Source organism: Vipera ursinii (genome assembly GCF_947247035.1).
Source record: "Vipera ursinii genome assembly, chromosome: 1".
Classification (NCBI taxonomy): Eukaryota; Metazoa; Chordata; class Lepidosauria; order Squamata; family Viperidae; genus Vipera; species Vipera ursinii.
In genome coordinates, this window is record NC_139512.1 from 337,670,536 (window position 1) to 337,697,861 (window position 27,326).

The 27,326-nt window shown below is 39.4% G+C and overlaps 1 protein-coding gene across 4 annotated transcripts in view; it reads left to right on the forward strand.

Moving 5' to 3' along the window:
* Positions 1-27,326, forward strand: part of MTMR4 (myotubularin related protein 4) — a 58,622-nt gene that overhangs the window by 14,040 nt on the left and 17,256 nt on the right. For 2 of the 4 annotated variants that reach the window (XM_083348211.1, XM_083348213.1), the window contains 2 exons: positions 4,408-4,470; positions 19,501-19,590. In XM_083348211.1, coding sequence (XP_083204337.1) covers positions 4,468-4,470; positions 19,501-19,590 — 93 coding nt within the window. In that variant the 5' untranslated portion in view covers positions 4,408-4,467. Of the gene's footprint in view, positions 1-4,403; positions 4,471-19,500; positions 19,591-27,326 lie in introns of all 4 variants that reach the window. The other 2 variants (XM_083348210.1, XM_083348212.1) reach the window with 1 other exon arrangement.

Here is a 27,326-nt window from a genome sequence, read left to right on the forward strand (position 1 = left end):
AGGCGCCCAAACCTCCCCAAACAGGAACGGAGACCTGCCGAGGTTTGGGGACGTTTGGGGAGGCGCCCAAACCTCCCCAAAGGTCGGCAGGTCTGCGCGGAGGAACGGAGACCTGCCGAGGTTTGGGGACGTTTGGGGAGGCGCCCAAACCTCCCCAAAGGTCGGCAGGTCTGCGCGGAGGAACGGAGACCTGCCGAGGTTTGGGGACGTTTGGGGAGGCGCCCAAACCTCCCCAAACAGGAACGGAGACCTGCCGAGGTTTGGGGACGTTTGGGGAGGCGCCCAAACCTCCCCAAAGGTCGGCAGGTCTGCGCGGAGGAACGGAGACCTGCCGAGGTTTGGGGACGTTTGGGGAGGCGCCCAAACCTCCCCAAACAGGAACGGAGACCTGCCGAGGTTTGGGGAGGTTTGGGGAGGCGCCCAAACCTCCCCAAACAGGAACGGAGACCTGCCGAGGTTTGGGGAGGTTTGGGGAGGCGCCCAAACCTCCCCAAAGGTCGGCAGGTCTGCGCGGAGGAACGGAGACCTGCAGAGGTTTGGGGAGGTTTGGGGAGGCGCCCAAACCTCCCCAAAGGTCGGCAGGAGGAACGGAGACCTGCCGAGGTTTGGGGAGGCGCCCAAACCTCCCCAAAGGTCGGCAGGTCTGCGCGGAGGAACGGAGACCTGCCGAGGTTTGGGGAGGTTTGGGGAGGCGCCCAAACCTCCCCAAAGGTCGGCAGGAGGAACGGAGACCTGCCGAGGTTTGGGGAGGTTTGGGGAGGCGCCCAAACCTCCCCAAAGGTCGGCAGGAGGAACGGAGACCTGCCGACGAGCCGCGGCTACACAGGGTATTCCTGTGTATTCAGGCTTGCAAAATGGCGGATCGAGCCTCTGCTGGCGGCAGAGGCTTGCAGAACGGCGGATCGGTTTATACTCGAGTCAATAACTTTTTCCAGTTTTTGGGGGTGAAATTGGGGGTCTCGGCTTATACTCGAGTCGGCTTATACTCAAGTATATACGGTATAAACTCTAAAATCCATCACTCTCTAGCTTATATAGAGTAAACCAATCCTTAATAATACTAAATATGTATAAAGAACTAAAATAAAAGAAAACTAGCGTCATTCCCATCTATGTTCTTCCACAATTCACTATTTCCTAAACAAATTCTCATTTACACATCACAAGCACCTATCCCTATTAACCTCTCTAGCCAAAATAGGCTATAATAGATAATTCTTACACAAATTAACCCACATTAACCCACAAAACTTTCTACCTCTTCCTCTGTAGTAAATTGTCCATTAATTCCAAATTGAAGATTCTGTTACCATATATATCATCCCCAAACTCTTAAAAACACAACTACCACTTGACTGTAAGTATGTTGTGGAAGTTCCATAGATTTCTACTGGTCTTATTTTTTTATCTTTTTTGAGCGTTTTAAGGCAGCACGCGTCACCCTCTGTTCTCTAGGATCATCCAAAAGAGTTGCAGCTTGATCTCCTCCTGTACCATTCTCGTCTATCTGTCCATCTTCATCCTCTTGATGTTCTCCTTCTCCAGATCCCTCTGCAGCTTCCAAAAGTGTTGATGGGGTTGCTTTTAAGACATTGTTGTAAAAATCATGCGCTTGCTTCACAGTACCCAAACAGTACCTTTTGCCTTCATACATGAAGCTCAACCCAGCTGGGATCTCCCATCTGAACCTTATATCTCTTTGCTTGAGCTCTTGCACAAGAAATATAAAGTCCTTCCTTCTCTTTAAAATCTTTGGAGGAATTTCTTTTAGAACCAAAACTTCTTGACCAGCAATCACAACTTTAGTATCATAGGCAGCTTGTATAACTTCATCTCTAATTTCCCTTTTTACAAAATAAACCACCACATCTCTAGGCAACTTTCTCTGTTTAGCAATCCACGAGTTCACACGAAACACTTTGTCCATGCCTTGTTTTATTTCAGATGCTGGATGGTTCAATACCACCTCAAAAGCCTCAGAAACCAGCTGCTTTAAATCTTCCTTAATATTCTCTTTTAGGCCTCTAATTCTAACAGCAAACTGCATCTGGTAAAATTGAGCCAGACTCAGTTCGCTATCCATTTTGTCTTTTAAATCTTCAATTTCCAATACTTTTGCTTCTAATATAGCATTCTTTTGAGTCAAATCTTCCACTTTGTCATCCAGCACCTCCACACATTTAGCTACTTTATGCACTGAGGACAAAATGTCTACCTTCATCTCTCTGAATTTCTGTTCCATCCTTTCTTCCATTCTCTGCTCCAATTTCTCCAATTTCTCCTCCATCTGTACAAATTTAACACCCATTGACTCCAAAATTAACTGGGTATGTTTTTCAAGGTCCTTCGATGTCAATACATCGGGAGAATGCAACGCCTGCAGTAATGATTGTTGTTGCACCGGAGAATTTCCAGCACTCCGAAAAGTTCTAGGGGGAGGTTTAGCCACCATCTTTTACTTACAATTGTGACGCACTTTCACTTTAAGTTTTAAGCAAAGTCCATCAAGCTCGAGAGTAAAATAAAATAATCCTCTTCATCTCTTCATCTTTCCCTCTTGTACTGCTCTGCCTGCTCTTTTCCTTTCATAGTCTCTCCTTCAAGCAGGGATGGTCGCAGACGCCTGGCTCTGCTCCATGAAGTCCGGAGCAGAGACGCTAGCCAGCTGGGAGCAGCCCAGGCTACGGGTGAGTTCAATCCTTCAGCCGCCCAAGCTCCAAGCTCAGGCGGCCCCGGAGAACTCGACCCCTACCTGGGGGCTCACCCCCTCCTCTTCTCCCGAGGAGGGGGCTTCAAATTCGCCCGAACAGCTGATCGGCGCTGTTTCGGGCGAAAAATCACACAGCTGAGCCGCGGGCAGCCCGGGAAGGCTGTCTCCGGCGCCGCGGAGCCACCTCTCATCTTTTTAAGTGGGAGAACTTGCACAATTGGTGGCTGACTAAATACTTTTTTATCCCACTGTATATCCCTATGGGGATAGGCAGTCGGATATCAGCTTGGAATACAGTTAGTCCTCGACTCACAACCAAAATTCAGCCCAAAATTTATGTTGCTAAGACATTGTTAAGCAAATATTGCCCCATTTTATGACCTTTCTTGCCTCAGTTGCTAAGTGCATCATTGCAGTTGTTAAATTAGTAACACAGTTAAGTAAATCTGGCTTCCCCAATGACTTTGCTTGTCAGAAGGTTGCAAAGATAATCACATGACCCTGGGACACTGCAACCAACATAAATATGAGTTGCCAGTTTTTATCACCTGCCTAGAGGGATGCTGCAACAGTTATAAGGGTGAAAAATGGTCATAAGTCGAGGACTATCTGTATTCCAGTCTTAAGTTCCTTTTCTGGTCATATGACCCAGAAAAAGACATGTAACTCATCATGTTGTATACATAATCACAACAGGAGGGGAAAGCAGAAACAGTAGTTATTTCATTGAGCAGAAGGTTGGAAGGAAGTTATGTAAAGGGATATCGGAATCCTGTCTATCAACAACAGGATAACTCAATAAAAAAAGAACACAAGACTATGTTCAGTATTGCAGGAGAAGCCAGCTAATGAAAGACCAAGTTGAAAAATGGGCCAGGTTCACTGATAGGCTGAGGAAAAAAGCACTCTGGAAAAATACATCTGGAATGTATCCCATCGGAGAGGTAATCGGGTAGCAGCTTGGTATGCTGCAAAATAATATATTCTAAACTCCTCTCCCTTCTTTCACTCTCCCGGTCATGTGACCAGAATGGAGTGTATGCAGCCTGCTCTGTGCTTCTCAGTACAGCCAAGCACAAAAATGGACAATTTGAGAGTGGAAGCACATATATTGTATACTGGAGCGGCACAAAAATATCCATTCTGCTCAGACCCTCATTCATGCACAGAGTAATACATATGCCCTCTCCAGAGTCTTGTAATTGAAGAAACATACTAACATTATAAAATATAAACATATATGTACCCCCAATTAGATTCTCACAGATATCGCAGGTGTACATTTTCATTTTTAATTAAATAATTGATTTAATGCAAGGTACAGGAGATTAAATCAGAAGCCAAGTCTTTATTTTGCTGGATTTTCTGCTTAGCAGCTATTCTTTTTTCTATTTTTCTTATAGCCAGTTGTTGAAGCATGCTTTAGGAACAGTGGTAGATTCATGTACTTTGTTCTTTCACCTTTGTAGCTACCGAGAGGGAGGAGTTTAACCATTTACTCTCTCCTGCTGTTTTGGAGAGTTTCATAGTTTCATTCTGGGTGCATTGTTGCATAATAGAAGACTAAGATATTCTTATAATTTAATACTTTAAATCATGGTGTTGTAAAATATCATTTAATGGAAGATTTGCTTTTGCTTCTGATTACATTTTGCTGATCCGTTTATCTACCTAAACTTTCTTTTTTCCCCCGGTAGGTGGATCTCCAGCAGCAGTTCTGGAAAAAAATCAGAGACTGCCAGGAATCAGAGAAAATCATGGTGAATGTGATTTTTATTATTATTCATTCTGTTGTATGTGTTCTCAAAGTTAACCATAGTGGTTGAAGAGGATTTGTTTCATAATTGCTTGATCTTTGGTTTCTGTAACAGTATATGAAAGATAAGAACATGCTACAGAAAGAGCTAAAATGGAGGTGACCCAAGTTCAAGTGTTGCAGAACTGGGATAGATATAGCATTTTTTAATTACCGTATTTTCCGGCGTATAAGACGACTGGGCGTATAAGACGACCCCCTACATTTCCTGTTAAATTATAGAGTAAATTAAAAAACATCAGATTTGATTTTAATATGGTAATTTTAATTCAAATGCTTATGACATGCAGGTGCTTAGTAGGAAAACTGTCACTTATAAACATAAGGCTGTTTCTCATCAAACATGTAAACATAGAACAGTGCAAGTGGATTAAACTATAATAATAATAATAATAATAATAATAATAATAATAATAATAATAATAATAATAATAAGAAGAAGAAGAAGAAGAAGAAGAAGAAGAAGAAGAAGAAGAAGAAGAAGAAGAAGAAGAAGAAGAAGAAGAAGAAGAAGAAGAAGTAGTTGGAGGGGACCTTGGAGGTCATCTGGTCCAACCCCCTGCTCAGGCAGGAAACCCTATACCATTTCGGACAAATGGCTGTCCAGTCTCTTCTTAAAAACTTCCAGTGTTGGAGCATTCACCACTTCTGGAGGCAGGTTGTTCCACTGGTTAATTGTTCTCACTGTCAGGAAGTTTCTCCTTAGTTCTAGGTTGCTTCTCTCCTTGATTAGTTTCCATCCATTACTTCTTGTCCTGCTTTCAGGTGCTTTGGAGAATAGCTTGACTCCCTCTTCTTTGTGGCAGCCCCTGATTCCAGCAACCATTCCTATTTTACTAATTCACTTTTTCACTTTTCCTAATTCACTCTAAAGCTTTCCCTGCGCAGAGCCTTAAGTAACACAAGCTGCCTGCAATTAGTGCAGGTTCGCATCCCACCAGGCTCAAGGTTGACTCAGCTTTCCATCCTTCCAAGGTAGGTAAATGAGGACCCAGATTGTTGGGGGCAATAAGCTGACTTTGTAATAATGCTGCTGGGGGGGGGGTGAAAGCCCTAATAAGCAGGCATATACACAGAATGAAGGCTATTGCTAAGCACATTGATTTGTGCTTTAAATTGTAAGCCACCCTGAGTCTTCGGAGAAGGGCAGGATATAAATGGGATTTTTTTTTAAAAAAGACCAAATGGGAGATCCGCTCCAGGTTTTCCAGCCAGCCCACCCAGTTCCTGAGTCAAATGTGTCCTTAGAGCTAAGCCACTGCTCTGGCTGCTGGCTTCCCCACCTGCCTTTCAAGTTGGGATATACTACAGCTGGTCTTCAACTTTAGAAGAAAAGACGCCCAGACCCCAGCCTGTAAAAAATCACAGACTGCAGCTTCTTCTCCAATTGGTTGCGTTTTCCCTGCACAGACTAAATGGGAGATCTGCTCCAGGTTTTCCAGCCATCCCTGTCCCTAAATTTTCAGCACCCGGTGTATAAGACGACCCCTGACTTTTGAGAAGATTTTCATGGGTTAAAAAGTAGTCTTATACGCCGGAAACTACGGCAGAGTAGGGTTTTTCTAGCTTTTTTATTGTTTATTTTTTGTATAATGCGTTGATTCCATATGAAAAGGGATGCTGTTTCTGTTCAGAGAATTTACTCTCTGCTAATAAGACAGGGATATGGAAAGACATTGGGTAGGTGTAAAAGGGAACATCCCTCCATAGGAATGTAAAAGGAACTACTCTAGGTATTTAATTCTGTGGGGAAGACCTTTATTTTATATAGTGATTACCAGTACTTTTTCAGAGTTGTACATTTATGATATTCTTAAATGATCACTGGAAGAAAATCTCCACATTGTTTTGCTAGTTAGAGTGATGCTAATAGGCTGAGTTCCAGAGCACGCACAAAAAATCATAAATATGATTTATTTGTTCAAGAATAGCATGTTATGTGAACATGGGAATAGTTATGCCCACCTCTGTGAAAAAGGTCCCAGATAAATGTGAAATTTTAGATCTGTGGATCTATATGTCTAGATCAAGGACTCTCTATTTAATTACTTAAATAGGTAATTATTCCAAGTGATAATAGGAATGGGACAGAACAATCATTGGAGGATGAATAGCTGCCAAAGGTCTTTTTCTAAATGGAAGTGAAATTAATCAGCCAACGTAAGCTAGACATAATTCACCGCAGGGAGTCTGTTTCCTTTTTTTTTAGGCAACAGATTCTCATTTGAAATGATAGAGAGGGGAAAGTTCTAATTGAAGAAGCTCATTTGAAGTAGAACAGGAAACTTGCAGTAAAGTTCTGGTGATTTTGGATTGGATGGTTTCAGAGTGTGAATAATCAGAATATGTGCAGAGCCATGCCCTGAACAATAGTAGGCTCAGTCCATTAGCATTGAAAACTTTAATGATTGCAAGGAACAATATGTTTTCATTGCAGATGGCAAACTTAATGACTGCATTGGCAACTTCATGATTAGTTGTACATTTCTCAGTGACCTATCAAAGAATAAAAATCTCTGTTCACCCTCTGCCTTGAGTAAAGCTGTATTCCACTTCCCATATTTTGCTTATTGTCATCTCTTGCATCCTTTTAATTCGGCCAAGTGCTTTCCCAGGTTTAATTTAATTTAATTTAATTTAATAACAGATTAATACCTTGTGAGTTGACCTTTACTTTTTTTTAATATTTCCCTTTGCATAGAGGGACAGTGACAGCTTTGTTCCAGTCATCAGAGCTATATGCTGTCTTCATACATGAGTATTAAACAAATTACAAAATCACAGCATAAACAAGCCACCACCATATTTAGCATTTCTTCAGTTTAATTATCTACACTTTCAACCTTGCAATTTTGCAACTTTCTCTCAGGTTTTAAAATTTCCTTTATATAAGTATTTTTCATGGACATCAACATTTCTGGAATTTGTTTCAACTCTGTTCTTTTCCACACAATTATTGTTCCCATACAGTTCTCTAAAATATTCCTCCCACCATTCTTTTGGTTTAATTTCATCCCAAATCATCACATCATATTTATTTTAAATTTCATTCATTTTGCTTGAAGCTGCTGGTTTAGCTCTTTTCATTCACTTCCAAAATATTTTTAATTATAATTAAATCACTTTGTAATTTTCTTTGTCTCTTTTGATCTTAACAATTCCTTAATTTTTGGCCACATTCTTTGCAACTTTACATTCTTTTTACCATTTTCAGCAGTCTGTATGTTTTCCCTTTTTTGACAGTTTGTTTCAACTCATTATTCCAATAAACATTAACATAACTCCACATCCCTTTTGTCCACTTTTCACACTTACGATTTTGTAGCATTCCCCATGGTCACGTGATCAAAATTCAGACAATTGGCAATTGACTCATATTTATGACAGTGGCAATGTTCCGGGGTTATGTGATCACCTTTTGTGACCTTCTGACTAGCAAAGTCAATGGGGAAGCCAGATTCACATAGCCACCATGTTACTATCTTAACAACTGCAGTGATTCACTTAACAACTGTGGCAAGAAAGGTCATAAAACGGGGCAAAACTCACTTAACAGCTGTCTTGCTTAACAACAGAAAATTTGGGCTCAGTGGTGGTTGTAAGATGAGGACTACCTGTAGTACAATGTTTAGAAAAGAGCAGCTTGGATAATGAGTGGAGCAGAAACCAAGTCCTATAATTCTCAATATTAATAAAAGAACAGTTAAAATAGGATAATTGTGTTGCCTGAAAGTCTGTTATGGATAGAACAAAGTTGTTATTCGTTGATTCTGTGTACAAGTCCAGAACCATGGAAATTATGGTGAAATTGGGACATTCCTAATGATGAGCCAGTTGGCAATGGAACTGAATTCCAAGGTTATAGTCTCCGTCAGAGACATTGTACCTGCTGTAGTGGCTGACTCCCCTGAAGAATTAGGTTTCTTAACATTTCTTTTTTCTAACCAGGAAAGATTAAGAAAAGGGATGCCGAGAGGAGATAGATGACAGTTGGGAGTATGGTGATGGCAATTTCTAGTCATTGGAGGTCAGTTGGAGGGGCGAAATAGTTGATGATTAATGAGAGAAAAAAGAGCACATTTAGCTCAGCTTGAGAGAAAGGTTTTTAAATACAGATTCCCCAGTGTCAAAGCATTATCATTGTAGAGAAAGATTAGTGACCAGAATAACAGAGTTGGAAGGGACCTTGGAGGTCTTCTAGACAAATAGTTGTCCAGTCTTTAGTGTCCAGTGACCAGATAGTTTTGCTTTGTGGGGTCAAAGTTCTTTTAGTAAAATTTTACTTTTGTATCTTAGATTGTACTCATTGTCAGTCCTTAGATATATCATGCATCAGCAAGATAAAGTTATCAAATTTATCCACATTAATTACAAGTATTAGAAAATAAAGAGTATTTCCTTTTTGTTTATGGGTGGTGGGCTCCCTAACTGAAACAGGTGGTGGCAGCTTAGACAAAAAGGGTGATAATGCTGCATGTGGAAAATATCTCTGAGGAGTCTTAACTGTTAAAGGAACCATGGTATCAAGTGCCCAATAGAAGGGGTGAAAAGCCAGAGAAAAGAAGCTACCACAGCATTCTGAATTGCTAGATCTGTATTGAGCAAAAAATTGAACTAGATGACTGCCAAAATTCTTTCCAACTGTGATTCTATGAATTGTCATGAATTTCACACAAAGCCTTCATCAATAACTTTCTCAAGTGAAGATTTTTTTTATTGAAAAGTTTTACAATGCATTTTTTAAAAAGACAAAACCCCTCCCAACCCCCTCCCCTCTCCCCAAGCCCCCCCAACTCTTCCCTCCCCTCCCCCTCCCCCCTCCCCGACTTCCCAGAGCTAAATACAGGGTATAGAAATACAAACAATCATAGTCTACCTTATGCAAACAACAATAAAATATTAAGATCTATCGCACTTTAACTCTTATAAAATAACTACAAGTAATTTATATATCACATCAATACTTATTCAAATGCTAGGTGAAACTTTTTAGTCCCATATTTATTCTGGATATAATCAATCCATCTTCTCCACTCCACAATATATCTCTGTTGCGACTGGTCTTTCAAATATGCTGAGATCTTTGCCATTTCCGCCAAATTAGAAACTTTTAAAGTCCATTCTTCTCAAGTGAAGATTTTTATATAAACTGTACCCTGCCCACTGTGCATATGCACTGCTGTTCCTGTCATTTTCTTTTAAGCACTGCATAAGTGGGGCATTGGAAGCATTCCGTATGTCTTTCGAGGTCATTTTTCTTTGTCTGAATTATCATTGGATTTCAGAAGAGAGAAAAAATACCTTAATTGTCTGTTGGGAATACTGAGATCCCCAACATTGGAGCTATTCTTCCTGCTAAGCTCTCAGACTTATGACTTATAGGTAGTCCTTGACCTATTTGAAATTATGACAGTGCAGAATGAATGGTGGTGATGAATGGTCCTTGAAGTTTTGGCAATCCCAGCATTGCTGCAGTCACATTATCATGATCTGGATGCTTGGCAGCTGTTTCACACTTATGACCAGTTGCAGCATCCCACAATGACATGATCACCAATTGCAGTCTTCCTTGCCGGCTCCCCCAGAAAGTCAGTGGTTAAGGTTGCAAAGTCGCTAGGGTAATTCTCCCCCACCTGTGCATCATCCCCCAGACCCTTTGCGTTTTCTCCATGCCATACCTCTCGTGCACACCTGCTCATCCTCCCCAAAGTTGCCACACCCTTACTCATCCCCTTCACACCTCTAGCACCTCGTGGGTGGCTGGAGGGAGAGCCGAGCAGGTAGGCAGAGTGCAGAGCATGTCGGGGTGAGTGGTGGGAGGCGGCAGTGGCAGGATGTGTGAAAAAGGGAAACCCCCAGCTGCTGCTGCTGCCTCCCTGGTGCCTGTCCCAGTGTACTTTGCACTCTGCCCACTGCTCACTCGCTCACCCATCTGCCCAGCTCTCCCTCTGGCCACCTGCAGTAAGTTGTCCCTGTGGCGAGTTGGCCGTGTGGAGTTGTCCTGCAGCAATTTGGCAGTGGCAAGTTGGCAGAGATGAGTTGGCAGTAGCGAGCTGACCGCGGCAAGGTGTCCCATTCCGCAGACAGGACAGATTATCTTGAAAGTTTCAGAAAATTCTGGAGAAATAAAGAGATTTCAATGGCAATTTACTATGGAACTGTTTAATTCATTTTACATCTGCGCCACCAAATCATTAAAAATAGACTTTGGTCTGTAGGAATACTATGACTTGTTTTAGACTCCTAGTGACCATATGGATAGATTTTCTTCAAAATGATCTATCCTAACCTGCCCTTTCAAGTCTCCCAGTGGTGCACTCATTGCCACCATAACTGAGTCCATCGCTCTTGTTGGTTGTCCTCTTTCGTTCCACCTTACATCAGATCAAAACTGCAACTTTGCTAAATTGTGTTGGAAGGGTTTACAGCTAGTCCTCAACTACAATGGCAGTGAAAAAAGTGACATGACTGGTTTTTACACTGATGATCGTTGCAGCATGCCTGTGGTCCCGTGATCAAAATTTGGACACTTGGCAACTGGCTCATGTTTATAATGGTTGCAGTGTTCCAGAGTCACCTTTTCTAACCTTCTGACAAGCAAAGTCAGTGGACAAGCCAATTTCACTTAACAACTGTGTTATTAACTCAACAACTGTAGTGGTTCACTTAATAATTGTGGCAAGAAAGGTTGTAAAATGGGGCAAAATTCACTTAACAACTGTTGCTTAGCAACAGAAATGTTGGGCTTAATTGTGATCATAAGTCGAGGACTACCTATATTGCAATTGCTGCATGTTCCATTTTAGTGGAAGTGTCAGTTTATTTCTTTCCAGCAGGTATTTTGAAACATGAAACATCAATTCTTGATAGTAAATCCTTTGTGTATATGTGCACCTTTGAGTCAGATTTCTGGCATCTTTCTGGAGAAGAACACATAATACATTGTTTTCTTGTTAGCATTTCTGGAAATGGTTTGCTATATTGACTTTTCCTAGGGCTGAGAAAGGGTGACTGGCCCAAAGTTACCCAGTTGGCTAAACATTTAAGGCAGGATTCACAGCCTCCCAGTATCTAATGCTTTACCATTAACTGATATGTTCTCAAATTGTATTTACTGCTCTTTTTTGTAAAGTATATGAATTGATGCAGCATAAGAAATTGCTTCCTCTTGTTCAATTCTAAGTTTGTTATTACACGTAATGAAAGAGGAAGTATATCTTTCTTTGGACAAGTGGCATTCAAGGGTATAAGAAACTAGTTTTACTGAACAATTTATACAGCTTCAAAAAACTTTGAAGAACCCTAAAAGTAAGAGTGTCACAGAGCATGACAGCATCTAAACACCTTGCTTGTTCTCAAAGAGTCAAAGCTGGTTAATATTTGGGTGGAAGACCGTTCATTCAGGAAATCCCAAAGCTATGGGAAGGTGTGTTTTTTTTCTAAAAAAAGAAAAGAAAAGAAAATTGCCCTACAGAAGATAGAATGAACAATTGTAAATTATATATACAGTAAATAATGAAAATCTACAGTAAAATGAATGAATCTGAGTATTTTTATAAAGTATTTATAAAATGGGGAAATGAATAAAGAATTTTAAGACATGCAAACAATGATTGCAAAGTAGGGAGTAAATTGTGTTCTCTTGCAAGGAATAAATGCCTAAATAAGTGAAAATGGCTGTGTGTAAAGGATAGTCTTCCTCCTACTTTGCTATCTGGCAGCCCGTATTGAGTGTTAAGAAAAACAAAAAGTTAGTTGTATGCAATGGGAAATTTAAGTGTATGTTATAAGGAAGAAAAGATATGGTCAGGAATGAATGAGTACTGAAAGAATAAGGATTGAATACAAAAGTGAATGACCATACAAAGGAAAGGTATGAAAGGTATAAAGAAATATAGCTAATGGAATTCATGTAAATTTAAAAACGTAACTAGTAAAAACTTGACTTTTCCAAAAGGGTTTTAGGGACTAATTGTAGATTCATTCACAGGGACATATATACGTTTTATTTATTGATTGATTTTATATACCGCCCTATTCCCGAAGGACTCAGGGCGGTTTACAGGGCGAATTAAACAATACAAATAAATACAATTAAAATAGAATTAAATTAAGACTAGCCCACGATTAAAACAAATTTAAATTTAAAATTTAAAGTTAAGTTAAAACCCCCTCAATCCAGGCCAGAAAGATCAAATAACCAAGTTTTCAGGTGCCGGCGAAACGAGCGAAGGTCCGGGGCAGTCCGAAGTTCCACCGGCAGTTCATTCCATAGGGCAGGCACGCCCACAGAGAATGCCCTATGTGTGTGTGTATGTGTGTGTGTGTGTGTGTGTGTGTGTGTGTGTGTATTTATGTATGTTAATGTATGCGCCTTTGTGTTTGTATATTTGTGTTTTTTACTGCCTGATCTTTTGTTGAAAAGTAAACGTATCTTTTCTTTTATTGTTATTTTAACATTTGTAAACTACTTGGAGTTCTCAAGGACAGAGGTAAAGAAAAATTGTAAATTTATCTTTAATTTGTTTGGTTTATTATTTCTTCCTCCTTTTCTCTGCTCTGTACAACATTGCTTACCTTGAAAAGGAATAATATGATGGGTATATATGTATGTTTATAAAAACTGGTAATTTCTCTTGGTTTTCAAAAGTTGGTGGACTTCTTCCTGTACTTTTTGTTTAATTAGAATTTTTAGACAGACCACCTCTCAGGTGTGTTACAAGGATGGAATTTTTTTTTTTTATTAAGAGGGGATTGATTTAGATCACCTTTGTAGTCCCTTTGTGATTTTGTACATTTGCCTCTGAGTTTGTAACAAACCCAAGGGAATCCCTTCCCTATACCTACCAGGGGTATAGCTTTTGAAAGCCAGTTTAGAGTAAAATTTAGCTATTCCGATATTTTAAAATTAATTTTGTCTATTTAATGTATGTCCCAGAAAAGCTTTAATTATAGGTAAAAGAACATGTTGAAAAGGAAAAACAAAAATACAATTTGTGTGCACAGTTGTTGTCTGGTTATGTCAGGTTTTCTGTGAACTGGGGATGTTTCTGAGATGTCAGCTGTGTATTCTTTGGCACATAGCCAGAGGAGATTGCAGGCCTAGGCAGCTATGCAGCAGAGCTGACAGATCCCTGTGTCCCTTTGGCAGAGCTCTGCCAACAGGATTCCCATCTTTACTGTGTGAAAACAAGCACCAAGCTGAATCCTTACTGCTTCTTTTTCTTACTGTAATAGACTGAGCTAGGCGGGGTCTGCTATTGTTCCTAGACATTCCTGCACATGCTGCCTGGCTGCTAAGCTGCATACCAAGCAGTCTTGCTCCGTAGCCCCACGACAGAGGACAATGAGAATTGCAGAGCCATGAATTCTCCTAGTTAGGCTGAAGTGATGACTCCATTTTCTGTGTTTGCTGTCAGGGAACCCCTAGCATGGCAGAGCTTCATCTTGGTTTCATCAGAGGGAGGTGGAGTCTCTCTTCCTCCTCCTTCTCCCGCCTTTCCCTCCCCTCCATTGTCGGCAGCTGCTGGAGCAGCCAGCGCACCTGCTCCCGTCTCTGGTGACAGAGATGCTCTAGGCGTGCTTAGGAGATTGCTTTTCTCACAGTCCGTCTGCCTGAGCCATTTATGCCAAAGGGGGCAGGGGGAAGCAATGCCACTCGCATGCCCCAGGCACGGCAAGCCGCTTTGGAAACGACCATGACTCTGCCGGGCCGTGTCTCCTGTTCCATGCTGAACTGCTTTGTAAGTAGGTTCCCTGTTTCCCACCCTTTTCTTCTCTCCACTGACTGCATGCAAGGCTGTTCCTCAGTCTGCATTTCTCTCTGCATTTGATGTTTTGGGGTGGGGGTGGAGCGGCGGAGCCAGGAAGAAAACGTACTGTCTGCCTGGAGACATCTGGCCCTTTTTACAGCTCTCCCTAATACTCGGGGAGTGGCTTTTCCCCATTCTTCTTCCTGATCTTAATTTTACATGCTTCTTGTCGATATCCTAGTTCCTGTTTTTGAATAATTCCCAGAATATGTACCTCGTCTTTACCTGGCGCTGAGAGGTTCCAAATTGGGGATGCCAGATTTATTCCAGTGATCTCACTGAAGAGAACTGTCTGAACAAAACGTACAAGGAGAAGTTTGGCTTTCCTAATCTAGGACATTGTGTATTGATGTTGGCCTGCTGAGAACAGGTTCACATTCACCTACTCAACCTGTGATTCCCACTTTCTGGCTGCTTTGTGCTTAATTGAATCACAGCCACGTAGCTGCCTAAGCGATGGCTTAGGTTTACTGAGACACGGGTCTTCCTATTAGAATTCCCCACTGTGCTTGCTAGCGTGTATTAAATCCCTTTGTGATATAAGGGAAGATGGAAAGTACCCTGCTTCATACTTCATACCTTCTTCATACCAATTGAAGCTGACCTCATAAGGTGGGTAGCATTTGGCAGCATTTTTCAGTACAGTTACTCAGCATGGTGCTCTACTAACCTCTGGCCTCCAGAGTGCCTCCTGCTAGGATTCTGATTTGAACCTGCTGAGAAAAAAAACTTGAGGAAGAAGCATAATAGGAATAAAACTTATCTGAAACCATGTTGGACAAGTCATGGGAATGTTTGCTGGGAGGCATAGGGGTTCTCAAGGTTAGTTAGCTGTTTACAATGTCATATAAGTAAAAAGTTGTCCTGATTCTAGCTTTGAAGATATTGTGTTGTGCCCAAGATACACAGAACCTATTCCTTGCTAGTGTGTCTGAGAAGAGGTTTAAATGGGCAACCGTAGAGAAACATTTGTTCAGTGACAGAGCGCACGCAAATGTTAAAAGCACGACAGAAATTGTATGATTCACTCTGTCCAATTGGCATGATAATTAATTGAGTGCTACATATGCAGCTTAATAAAAGGGAATGGGTGCAAAAGACTGATCTGAGCCCTCAGATTTCCCTGGAGGTGTGGTCTGGATCTGGTCAATGCCTAAATGGAAGGCCAGTTTAGTTTCATTTTACTATAAGTAGTAGGGCTGAGCAATATAATGGGGACATGTGAACCATTTCACAGGGCTCTGATGTTTAATTTAATTAGGATATGAAAACCTGTGCTATTGATGGGAAAAATATTGAGTAGATTAATAAATAAGAGAATGGTGACATCAGGTACCCATGAAGGTGTGTGTGTCTGTGTGTCTGTGTATTAGCTTTGCCACAACATACAATGTTTATATTTCCAGGACCCCTATGATAAAGTGTGGGTGAAAACACAAAGTTGCAGATTAAGAATAGTTTAGCAGTTTCATCCTATATGACGGGATGTTTCTGAGCCTATCTGCCTGTCTGCCTGTCTCCTAATAGTAAAATGTGATTGGGAATGATAAGGATAAAGTACTTGGCCTTTGCATCTATCCATTTGTATATATAGTAAAATGTCATTGGGAATGATAAGAATAAAGTACTTGGCCTTTGCATCTATCCATTGGTATATTAGGGACTTGTATTTTAAAATTACGATCAGTCAAGATGTTGAGATCTAATAAACACACATATACAACTCCATTATGCTAAGAGTATTCCTATCATGAGTTAGGTGCTATAATCTTGAATCACAGTTATTGCAATCTGACATACTGTGTGTCTTATGTTTGCACAAGCAGCGTGCAAGATATATTGGACAGTTATTTATAGGAGAAATAACTTTACTAGAAATAACAGTTGTTTACTATATATCTCTCTTAAATTTTAACTAGATGTTATTGAAACATCTGGTTTTTGTTTTATTCAATCATCTGACCTTTTTTCCTCAGTTTCAAGTGACTAATATTTTTTTAATAAAATGTGAATTTATTGATACTGTGAAATATGAATGTGAGCAAAAGAAAAACCCCTTTGTGAAATAATATTTAGAACGATTGGTGTACATGGGTGTTTTAATGTTGAATTTCAAGGGAAAGGGCGTATCATCTTCAAGAGGTTTTTAAAAAAACATAGTATTTAGATAACCTGATACTTTATCAATATCTGAGGGCAGAAGTGATTATTGGATTAGCAGAAAGCAATTGCATATCACTAATTAATTTTACTCTCCTGGTCTTCAGAAAAGGCATAAAAACACATGCTTTCTAGGGACACACAGAGGAGCACATAACTCTAGGGCTGGTTAGTGCTCTGAAGCCCTCCCCCCACCTTTTAATTAATTTTAACATTCCTCTTCCTTTTAACTTTCATATGCTGTTTTTATGTTTTTAATATTTTATTGTACACTGTCCAGGGTCCCTATGCAAGGGAGATGGGTGGTTATTAGATATGAGAAATTAATGTAAATAAATCCAGTTATCAACATCAGAAAATAGTGTTTCCAGTTTCAAATGGAAATGTTTGTTTCTATAATGAGCTAACATTTTCTCCTAACTCCTCAAAAGTTTTATCATTTTTTAGTCTGTGCGCTTAATGTTATTTTAATAAAGCTGATTTAATGCTGCTCTTAGTGGTAACAGTTGCTTATAGCTGGCAAAGAAAATCTCATATCTGATGAAGAAAAATGGAATAGCATACATGAATATATGTCTACAGAGCTGAAGAAGCTTCTTGGATGAGAAGCGAAACATCTTCAAAGAAAAACAAGAAAGTCTGGTTGCCTCTTGAAAAAGCACCTTTGGGACATACGTGAATATAGAAACATTTCAGATTACTGGACCACCTATATCAGCATGATCTACATCAGAAACATATATAAGGATGAAAGTTCTCATACCAAACTACCAGGTTAGAGTAATAATCCATCTGCCTCAATATTTCTAGGCAGACATTTTTCCTTGTCATGCTTTCCCCCGCCCCAGAAACCGGGTCTCTTCAGTGGAGTGCATGTGCACTTAAAGTTCAGTGCTGGTCCTATCAACAGAACCTAGGATTAAATCCATTTTCCTCATAGCATTTTCTAAGAAAAAGTACTAGGCATTATAAGAAAATCCATAGAATTTAGAGCCAGATAATGTGATTTGCAAATATGTGTAATGCCTAGATTTCTCAGATGTTCTTTTTAGAGGTGAATATTTATCCTTTAAGAGTCTACTTTTTCTTCCAAACAGATTTAACAAAAGAGAAATTCTTCATCTTTATCCATCATGATCATGTAAAAAATATGCAGGGTAATCCTGGGGCTATTTCTGAGAATTTGAAGTATTTTCCAATCATAGCTTATTTACTTAAGAACCTCTTCCATACCCTGACAAATTTTGATTTGAAACAGAAAAATGCAATCTCCCCTAAGAAACTGCCTGAGGACTTTCCTGGGTAGATAAAAGTAGTGTTAAGGAAACTTTATTGTTCACATTTTTAAAAATCCTTACTTTGCACAAATCAGGACGATAAATTTCTGCCAGACTGGAAAAACTGACAGGAGCCTATCCACACAACAAATCTAGCTCACATTAATAACCATTTAGTCTCATCAAACTCTCTTCTATAACCTTGTGGAACATTCACAAAGTATGATTTGTTTTTAACAGTAGTGATAATTTTTACCTTCAGGGTCTATTGTAGACTTTTCCAAGGTATTTGGTTCACTATTATAAGAAACAGGTACATGGATTAGATCAGGGATGAGCCCGTGGGCCGGACATGTCATACAGAAGCCATGCCCATCCCATTGCCGGGAATGGCAAAACTGTCCCAATACATTGCGCGACATCACATGACATCGCGAGTTTGACATGTCTGGATTAGATAATCATTTTGAATATAATCCCAGAGAGGTCCATTTATAATTATGATTATTACAATAATATTCTTGTGATAAATGTAGTTCTGAAAGATCTTTGGAATGGCATCGTTTAAATGTGTTAATAAAGGTATGGTTGTTGAAGTTATAATAATTTTAAAAAAAATAGAATACCACTGGAAGATTGCAGTGGACCTTGATTAGGTGAGAAACCATATTGAGAAATATTAGAAGATCCCATTTTCAAGTAGAGGTTAGGCTGAAAGTTTCAGTTGTAAAATAAAGGTAAAAGGTAAAGGTTCCCCCGCACATGCGTGCTAGTCGTTTCCGACTCTAGGGGCCGGTGCTCATCTCCGTTTCAAAGCCGAAGAGCCAGCGCTTGTCCGAGGACGTCTCCGTGGTCATGTGGCCGGCATGACTAGACGCCAAAGGCGCACGGAACGCTGTTACCTTCCCACCGGAGTGGTCCCTATTTTTCTACTTGCATTTTTTACGTGCTTTCGAACTGCTAGGTTGGCAGAAGCTGGGACGAGTAACAGGCGCTCACTCTGTTACGCGGCACTTGGGATTCGACCCGCCAAACTGCCGACCTTCCGATCGACAAGCTCAGCGTCCTAACCCACTGAGCCACCGCGTCCCTTAGTTGTAAAATAGAAATACAGAAATAGTTCCACTGTAAGTTAAAGAAATTTAGCTCAGTTTCTCCAAATTGTTGTTGTTGCTGCTGCTGCTGCTACTATTCCTACACTATGTCATTTTTGTACATTAAGAATGTTTGTGAAGTTAGCGCTGGCTGGTTAATTATAAGAAGGAGCTAAAGGGACACTGTTGGAATCACTGGTTGATTAGGAATAGTTATATTTGTTTGCCTTTAGTTTCAAACTGGTTTATTGTAAATCTATATTATGTTTAGTAAAAGTATTAGATTATATTTCTGGTTACTGGGTGCTTGGAAAATTTATATATACATCTTATCATCACTATATGTGGATTGTGCATATGAGAGTAGTGTGGATATGGTGACTAGGAGACTGAACACAAAGAATTCTGATTAATATCCACCCTCATTGAAGTAAGTTCACTGGGAAACTATTGATGAATAGTTTCACTATCTCTAAATACAATATATCATACAGAATCAAAAAGTCTATGAGAGAGTACTATGTGACATCTTGAATAAAAAGATGGAATTCATAAGTATATGTTTGATATGTTTTCGCAGGTAATGATCCATATGTATCTCTAAGCATTTGTTTTTCTGTTTGGTTTTTAGGGTGAAGAAGGCCCTCCCAGTCTAGAATACATCCAAGCTAAGGATTTGTTCCCACATAAAGAACTGATTAAAGAAGAAGAGTCTTTACAGGTAAGTTACTTGGGTTTCACTAGCAGAGGAATGGTGTATAAAATAAAACCATATGACTGAAGTAGCGACAAAAGATGTAAAGAACATCTTTTCCCATACAGTTGGTAACTGAGGAGGATAAAATATATGCCTACAACAGTAGCTGCAAGTTCCAACTGTTGTTCAAATGCCATTCAAGTCTTTTCTTTGTAGATCTATACATGTTAAAAATTGCACCATGGTTCTCCCATTTTGAGGACAGAGTATTAAACTCAGCATAGTGTGAGACAGATACTTTTTCTACTTCATTGTCTTTCCAGAAAACACACACATACAAACACACAGAGAGAGCACAAATAACAAACAAAACTAAATTCCTGGGTGATCGATATTACAATGAAAAAGAAGTTGTTCAGTAGCCCAATTCAGAATGGATATAGATAGCCCTGTCTAGAAACCAAGATGGAGAGAGGATGTACCTGCAGCAGCTCTAAATGGTTAGCAGAAGCTGGACTAATCCCAGTCATGACCGTCTACTGGAGGGGTAGGGATGGGGTCAACAGTTTAGTTTAGTTTAGTTTAGTTTTATTTGATTTCTATACCGCCCTTCTCCCTAGGGACTCAGGGCGGTTCACAAGGCATATATAAATAACAATACAAGAGTTAAAAGGAAATTAAACCAGTGCCCAGTTAAAAACAACAATAATAAAGTACTAAAAAACCAATTTAAAAACCCATATTCCCCCATCAGGCCAGACCAGCTAATTCAAATAAGTGGGTCTTCAACCCGCGGCGGAAGGATCGGAGGTCTGATGCCATCCGGAGCTCAACCGGCAGTTGGTTCCATAATGCCGGAGAGCCTACAGAGAAGGCCCTCCCCCTGGGGGCCACCAGTCGACATTCCCTGACCGGAGGCACCCTGAGGAGGCCCTCTCTGTGGGCACGTACTGGGCGGAGGGAAGTTGACGCCGGCAGCAGGTGGTCCCCGAGGTAACCCGGACCCATGCCATGTAAGGACTTAAAGATCATGACCAGGACCTTAAACCTCACCCGGAAGACAACTGGTAGCCAACAGCATCAGTTGCAACTGAGCAATTGAATCCCCGCCCCTTTTATGTCCAAGTGATATCCCAGATCCCAATCCTTGACTACATCATCACCAGTATCGAGGCACCTTAGGTTGTCTGATGGCAAATTTTGTGAAAGCACTATTTCAACAAAATAATTAAGGGCAACTCTAGACTGCCTTCACAGTAAGCCGGGGTGAGTTAATGTCATGAGGACATGTCCTTTAAAAAGCTTTGGTAAGTGGGAATGGAGGATGAGCAATTAGACCAGATATTGTATGACAATCCCTCAGTTTTACCAAATGGCTTTAAAAAGAATTAGAATCCTTTTTTTAACTTTCTAAGCCTTAGATGGATTCAAGTGTTGAAAGCAAAAGCCGTTAGCTTTCCAGCTTGACTGATATATATACAGACATTTCTTGTCCTTTAACTTTAAATTGCTTTTTAAAACTGCTAATCAGATTTCTGCATATAGCTGTTGTGTCTTGGTTTCCTTTAGTTTATAAGGATGATTTAAGGAGATTAATTTACTTAACAGGGTTGGGTTTTTTTCCAACTTTGATTTAAAATGGTCATATAATTGAATTCTGTATAAAATGGTACTATTGAATTTCAAACAGATGGAGAATTTCAGTATTACCATTATTGAACATATTTCCTCACTGATAATCTTGCCGTGAGCCCTAGGAAAAAGGGCCATCGAGAAAAGTATGGTCATTGGTCATCTAGTTAATGAGCTTTTCTTTCCTCTAGAGATTGGCAAACTTTTCTTTGAAGAGGAATCCAAGAATGGGCATTCTTGGCACAACATAATTAAAATGTCATGAGAATGAATTTAAAATATGCATTTTTTATTTTGGCTTGTGTAATTTTTTAAAGACATTTAAAATTATTTTACATCTCATAATAAGTCCATACAGTCAGAAAACAAAGGGTGCATGTCAGTTTGGGACTTGCTAGTTTAGGTATGAGCATACTTATCACTGCTTCTTTTAGATTAAAAAAAAAGCAGCGATAAAAAAGAAATGCCTCACCTGCTTCCTGTGAGGTACTGTTGAGCTTTTCTTCAGTTTTGCTATATCATTCTGGCCAGAAAGAATTGTAAGAGAGAAAACTACTTCAAAGATATAAAGTGAGCTGTCAAAATGTTAATTAAATATGGAATTGCAGTACAGGTAGTTCTTGACTTGTGACCACAGTTGACCCCTGAATTTCTGTTGCTAAGTGAAACATTTGTTAAGTGAATTTTTGCCCAATTTTGCAATATTTCTTGCCACAGTTGTTAAGTCAGTCACTGCAGTTGTTAAGTTAGTTACATGGTTGTTAAGTACATCTGGCTTCCCCATTGACTTTCATTTCATTCATTTCATTTATTATATTTGTATACCACCCTTCTCCCAAAGGACTCAGGGCAGTGAACAGGGCACATAAAAAATACAGAATACAAAAATTAAAAAAGAATTAAATAAGAGCCCGAGCTAAAAACAGTAGAATAATATAAAAATCCCCAATAAAAACCCCAGCACATCCCCCATCAGGCCAGGCCGGCTTGTTCAAATAGATAGGTCTTCAGACCGCGTCGGAAGGAGCGAAGGTCAGGTGCCATCCAGAGCTCAACTGGCAGCTGATTCCATAAATCCGGGGCGCCCACAGAGAAGGCCCTCCCCCTGGGGGCCACCAGCCGACATTCTCTGACCGGAGGCACCCTGAGGAGGCCCTCTCTGTGGGAGCGCACAGGGCGGAGGGAAGTTGACGCCGGCAGCAGGTGATCCCCGAGGTACTCCGGACCCATGCCATGTAGGGCCTTAAAAACCATTACCAAAACCTTGAACCTCACCCAGAAGACAATGCAGCTTTACTTGTCAGAAAGTCTCAAAAGGTGATCACATGACCCTGGGATACTGTAATCACCATAAATATGAACTGTCAACCATCCAAATTTTAATCACATGACCGTGGGGGTGCTACAATGGTTGTAAGTGAAAAACGGTCGTGCGTCACTTTTTCCCAGTGCCATTGCCACTTTGAAGAGTCACTAAACAAACTTGTAAGTCGAGAACTATCTATACACTCTTGTGCAAATTTCATATCCCTCATCCATTTTCATATAGTCCTGTGAGTTTTAATTTTCCAGTTAATCTGAGCAAAGAAATAAACCTCAACAAAAACTACTTCTAAGTCACTAAGGAAGATATCCTTGATGCATAAACAGAAACAGACCCCCCTGCCTTTTGCAATTCATCTCAAATGCAATGTAGACTGACAACCAGGTTATTATTCTCCTTAGTTTTTGTCCTGTTTAGTTATTTTGTCTGCTCCTTTTGCATTCTACTCACCTAGTTCTTACAGTAAAGCTTGTTAATGCATGATGTGACAAAAGGTTTATTTTTCACCCGTCATGTTGTGGACCGTGATGCTGATTTGGGCTAAGCAGGAGTGACTGACCTAAGATCACTCAGGTGATTTTCTCTGCTTAAGGAAGAATCTAGGTCTCCTCTGAACCTGGTTCAGCACCTTAAGCACTATAAGCACTGAGTCTTATCAGGCTGACAACCAGCACTTTCAGAAAATCAATTGTTGTTATCCCTCAATAATGTTTAAAAATGCAGATATAAGTTCTTATTTTAGAACTGAAGGAAAAAGAAACTGAAAGATTCAATCTGGGAGACTGCGATGGGGGGCAATATAAAAGATACTATATAAAAAAAACTAGGTCCAATTGGTATCTCTTTGCATTACCAGTGGACAATAGAGCTGAGATCCTGCTGGATGTTAGTCCTTGCTGTTTTTGTAATATATTCCTTATTCCCTACCTGATAATTCCCAAGCAGATGTTGTCATCTCTGCTAATATTCTGCCAAGGTGTTAGTGACAGTGCATTTGATTAGGGATGTCACTTATTTACTTATTAAAATTATATGCCACCTTTGAAAATAAAGACTTTCCCAGGATGGCTTTTAAAACACGTTTGCAAACGCAATCTAGATTTATTAAACATATTTTTATAACTGAGGTAGAAAATTACTGGAATTCGAAATAGATGAATCTCATGGAAATCTTTGCAACAAATTTTCCTTTGATCTGTTTCAGAAATTCAACGTGAATCAACTATGAAGATAATCCATGTGATACTGTGTTGCACTAAAACTGCACTATATGAATCATAATCTCTCTAAATTGTTTTGGATGTGTTTTAAGTAAATTTGTATATATAGTCCAGTTAGTCACTCCTTCTGCTTAAACATGTTAGAAGAATTCAGGAAAATCACCCAAAAGTCTTTCCCAACAATTTTTTTATTGGATCATTTTCTAAAGCATACAAAACGGTACACAGCTTAAAATAATCAATTCCTTAGTTTCCACTTTCATTATTGCAAAACACTGAAAAACTAAAATATATAGTTTTCATCTTGTGTTTTTCAGAGTGAAGCAGCATGGCCTAAATTGCACTCTAGTCTTGTGGGAATATCCTGACCTCTGTTCATCACTGGATGTGTTAAATTTTCTAGTTGTCCAATAAAAAAACAAATAAAAAACATTTTAGCCAATATCACTATATATATCACTATATATATATATATATATATATATATATATATATATATATATATATATATATATATATATATATATATATATATATATATATATATATATGATGTATGTAGCCTTCCTAAAATTAAAATTAAGAAGTAAACTACTTTTATTTTTTCCTCAGTTCTAAAATAACCTCTATGGACATACTTTAAAGTGACATCAATAATTAATTGTCTGAAAGGTCTTTGTCATCAGTCTGAACTATATTTAAACTGAAGTAAAAAATACTTTTTTCCAGCTTTAATATTATAGTGATATATATATATATATATATATATATATATATATATATATATATATATATATATATATATATATATATATATATATATATATATATATATATATTTGTTTTCTGAGGTTTTCGCGGGTGCCTGTATGTGGATCCTTGGTTTTTCGGGTTTTTCCCCGCGTAGAATTAAAGGTGTAGGCGCAACGTTTCGATGGAATCCCATCCATCATCATCAGGCTTCTGTTTCCTTCTTCTGGGAGAAGCATGTGGCTGTTTGTTCCTCTTTTTTAAACTGCCAGAGGGGGTGTGTTCTGTGGAGGTGTGCTCTGATTGGGTAGGGGACCAAGTGTGTTCTGATTGGGTGGGAGTGTGTTTTGAATGGTGGGGGTGTTCTGATTGGGTGGGGGACATGAAATTGATTTTAAAAAAACCAAAACTATTGCCAAAATTGAACATTTTAACAACAGAATAATCAGAGAAGCCATTGAGATAGAAAAACGCCCCCACAGCATGAATAAACGAGATGATACCTCTCGTCTACCAGCCATTTGGAAACCCGCCTTGATTGACAGACGAAGCCCAACCACCAAGAATGATACCAGACCCAAACTCATGATAACATCACATGACATCACCACCACACAACCATTCAAAAAGCAAATCCGAACCCACAACGATAAAGACACACAACCACAAAACAGAAACCTAACTACAGCTGCAACATCAGCCACTTTAAACCCCTCCAAACCACACAATAAGCAAACTGACACCCACTATAAAAACATGGCACCACCACAAACACGAAGCCGAACAAAAGCAGCACAACTCACCAGCTCAGGTCTGGAGCTGGCAGCTGAGACCAGCCCATCCACTCAGAACACACCCCCACCCAATCAGAACACCCCCACCATTCAAAACACACTCCCACCCAATCAGAACACACTTGGTCCCCTACCCAATCAGAGCACACCTCCACAGAACACACCCCCTCTGGCAGTTTAAAAAAGAGGAACAAACAGCCACATGCTTCTCCCAGAAGAAGGAAACAGAAGCCTGATGATGATGGATGGGATTCCATCGAAACGTTGCGCCTACACCTTTAATTCTACGCGGGGAAAAACCCGAAAAACCAAGGATCCATATATATATATATATATATATATATATATATATATATATATATGTTTCAAATGTTAACTATTTAGATTACCTTGCTAGGCCCCAAACATGGGGCAAATCTTTATTTCCTGTTTTCAGCCTATCTTGAAGGCTATCGAACAGGCAGTAGTCACACCGGACAATTCATATATTTGTGTAAATTACTAACAAAGAATTAGTTTCCCTTTAATTCTTTGTTAGTAATTTACACACACACACACACACACACACACACACACACACACATATATATATATATATATATATATATATATATATATATATATATATATCTCACTATAATATTAAAGCTGGAAAAAAGTATTTTTTACTTCAGTTTAAATATAGTTCAGACTGATGACAAAGACCTTTCAGACAATTAATTATTGATGTCACTTTAAAGTATGTCCATAGAGGTTATTTTAGAACTGAGGAAAAAATAAAAGTAGTTTACTTCTTAATTTTAATTTTAGGAAGGCTACATACATCAGAAGTTTTAACTGTTCTGCATCTATACTGCTGTGCATCCATTTACACTATAAATACATAGTAGAGCTGGTATCATTCTTCATGATATAGATCTCTGTGGATTTCCTTATTATAGTATTTCTTACTTGTCCCAGTCATTCCTAAATAGATGTTGTCATTCTCTGTACATTTACTAATAAGGTGCCAGTGACAATGCTTTGGACCTGAAATGTTACTTATTTAAATTATATAAATGGGATACAGTATCTTTCTTCAAAATAAAAGCATTCCCAAGACAGTTCACAAAATATTTGAAAATCATAATCTTAAAAAATTTAAGCTAAAAGAGCAGGCTAAAGTTCAAAATATTAAAGCAAAAACAATTTCCAAGATTAAAAGCAATCTCCACTTAAGTACCAGTGCTGGGGATCAGATGAATCATCACCTTGTAATTGTCTTGGTAGAAGTAGAGAAAGGGTTTACTATTCCCTTCTTCTGGGATCTTTTTCAGGTTCAACCACTATAGCCTTTACAAGTAGTCCTCTACTTACAAACATTTGTTTAGTGATTCAAAGTTGCAACAGCACTGAAAAAGTGACTTATCACTGTTTTTCAAACTTATGACCGTTGCAGCATCCCCATTGTGACGTGATGAAAATTTGGATGCTTGGCAACTGGAATGCATTTATGACGGTTGCAGTGTCCCAGGATCTCCTTTTGCAACCTACTGACAAAAGTCACTAGGGAAGCCAGATTCGTTTAACTTAACAACTGCAATGATTCACTTAACAATTGTGGCAAAAAAGGTCGTAAAATGGAGCAAAATTCATTTAACAACCATCTTGCTTAGTAATGGAAATGTAGGAGATGAGCCAGTTGAGCCCACAGGAGGGGTCAAACATGTCATCGGTCTTAAGTCCCTTTGTAATCCCCAAGACATCTAAGTCCAACCCATCTTGAATTCCATTGACTCTTATCTACCGCCAATTTGCTTTGGCCATTAGTAGTTCAGATTCTTGAAGTCAGCATAAGCTTACAATAAACCTTTATGTTCATTTGAACTGCCTGGACTTTCCCATGCTTGACTGGAAAGTATGGGCTCAATTGTGGTCATAAGTCGAAGACTACCTGTTGTCATGAAACTTCCTGGTAGTTTCCCATCCAAGTACTAACCAGGCTTGACCTTGCTCATTTCTGAGCCTAGATATCATCGCCCAGAGATCACCACCTGTTGA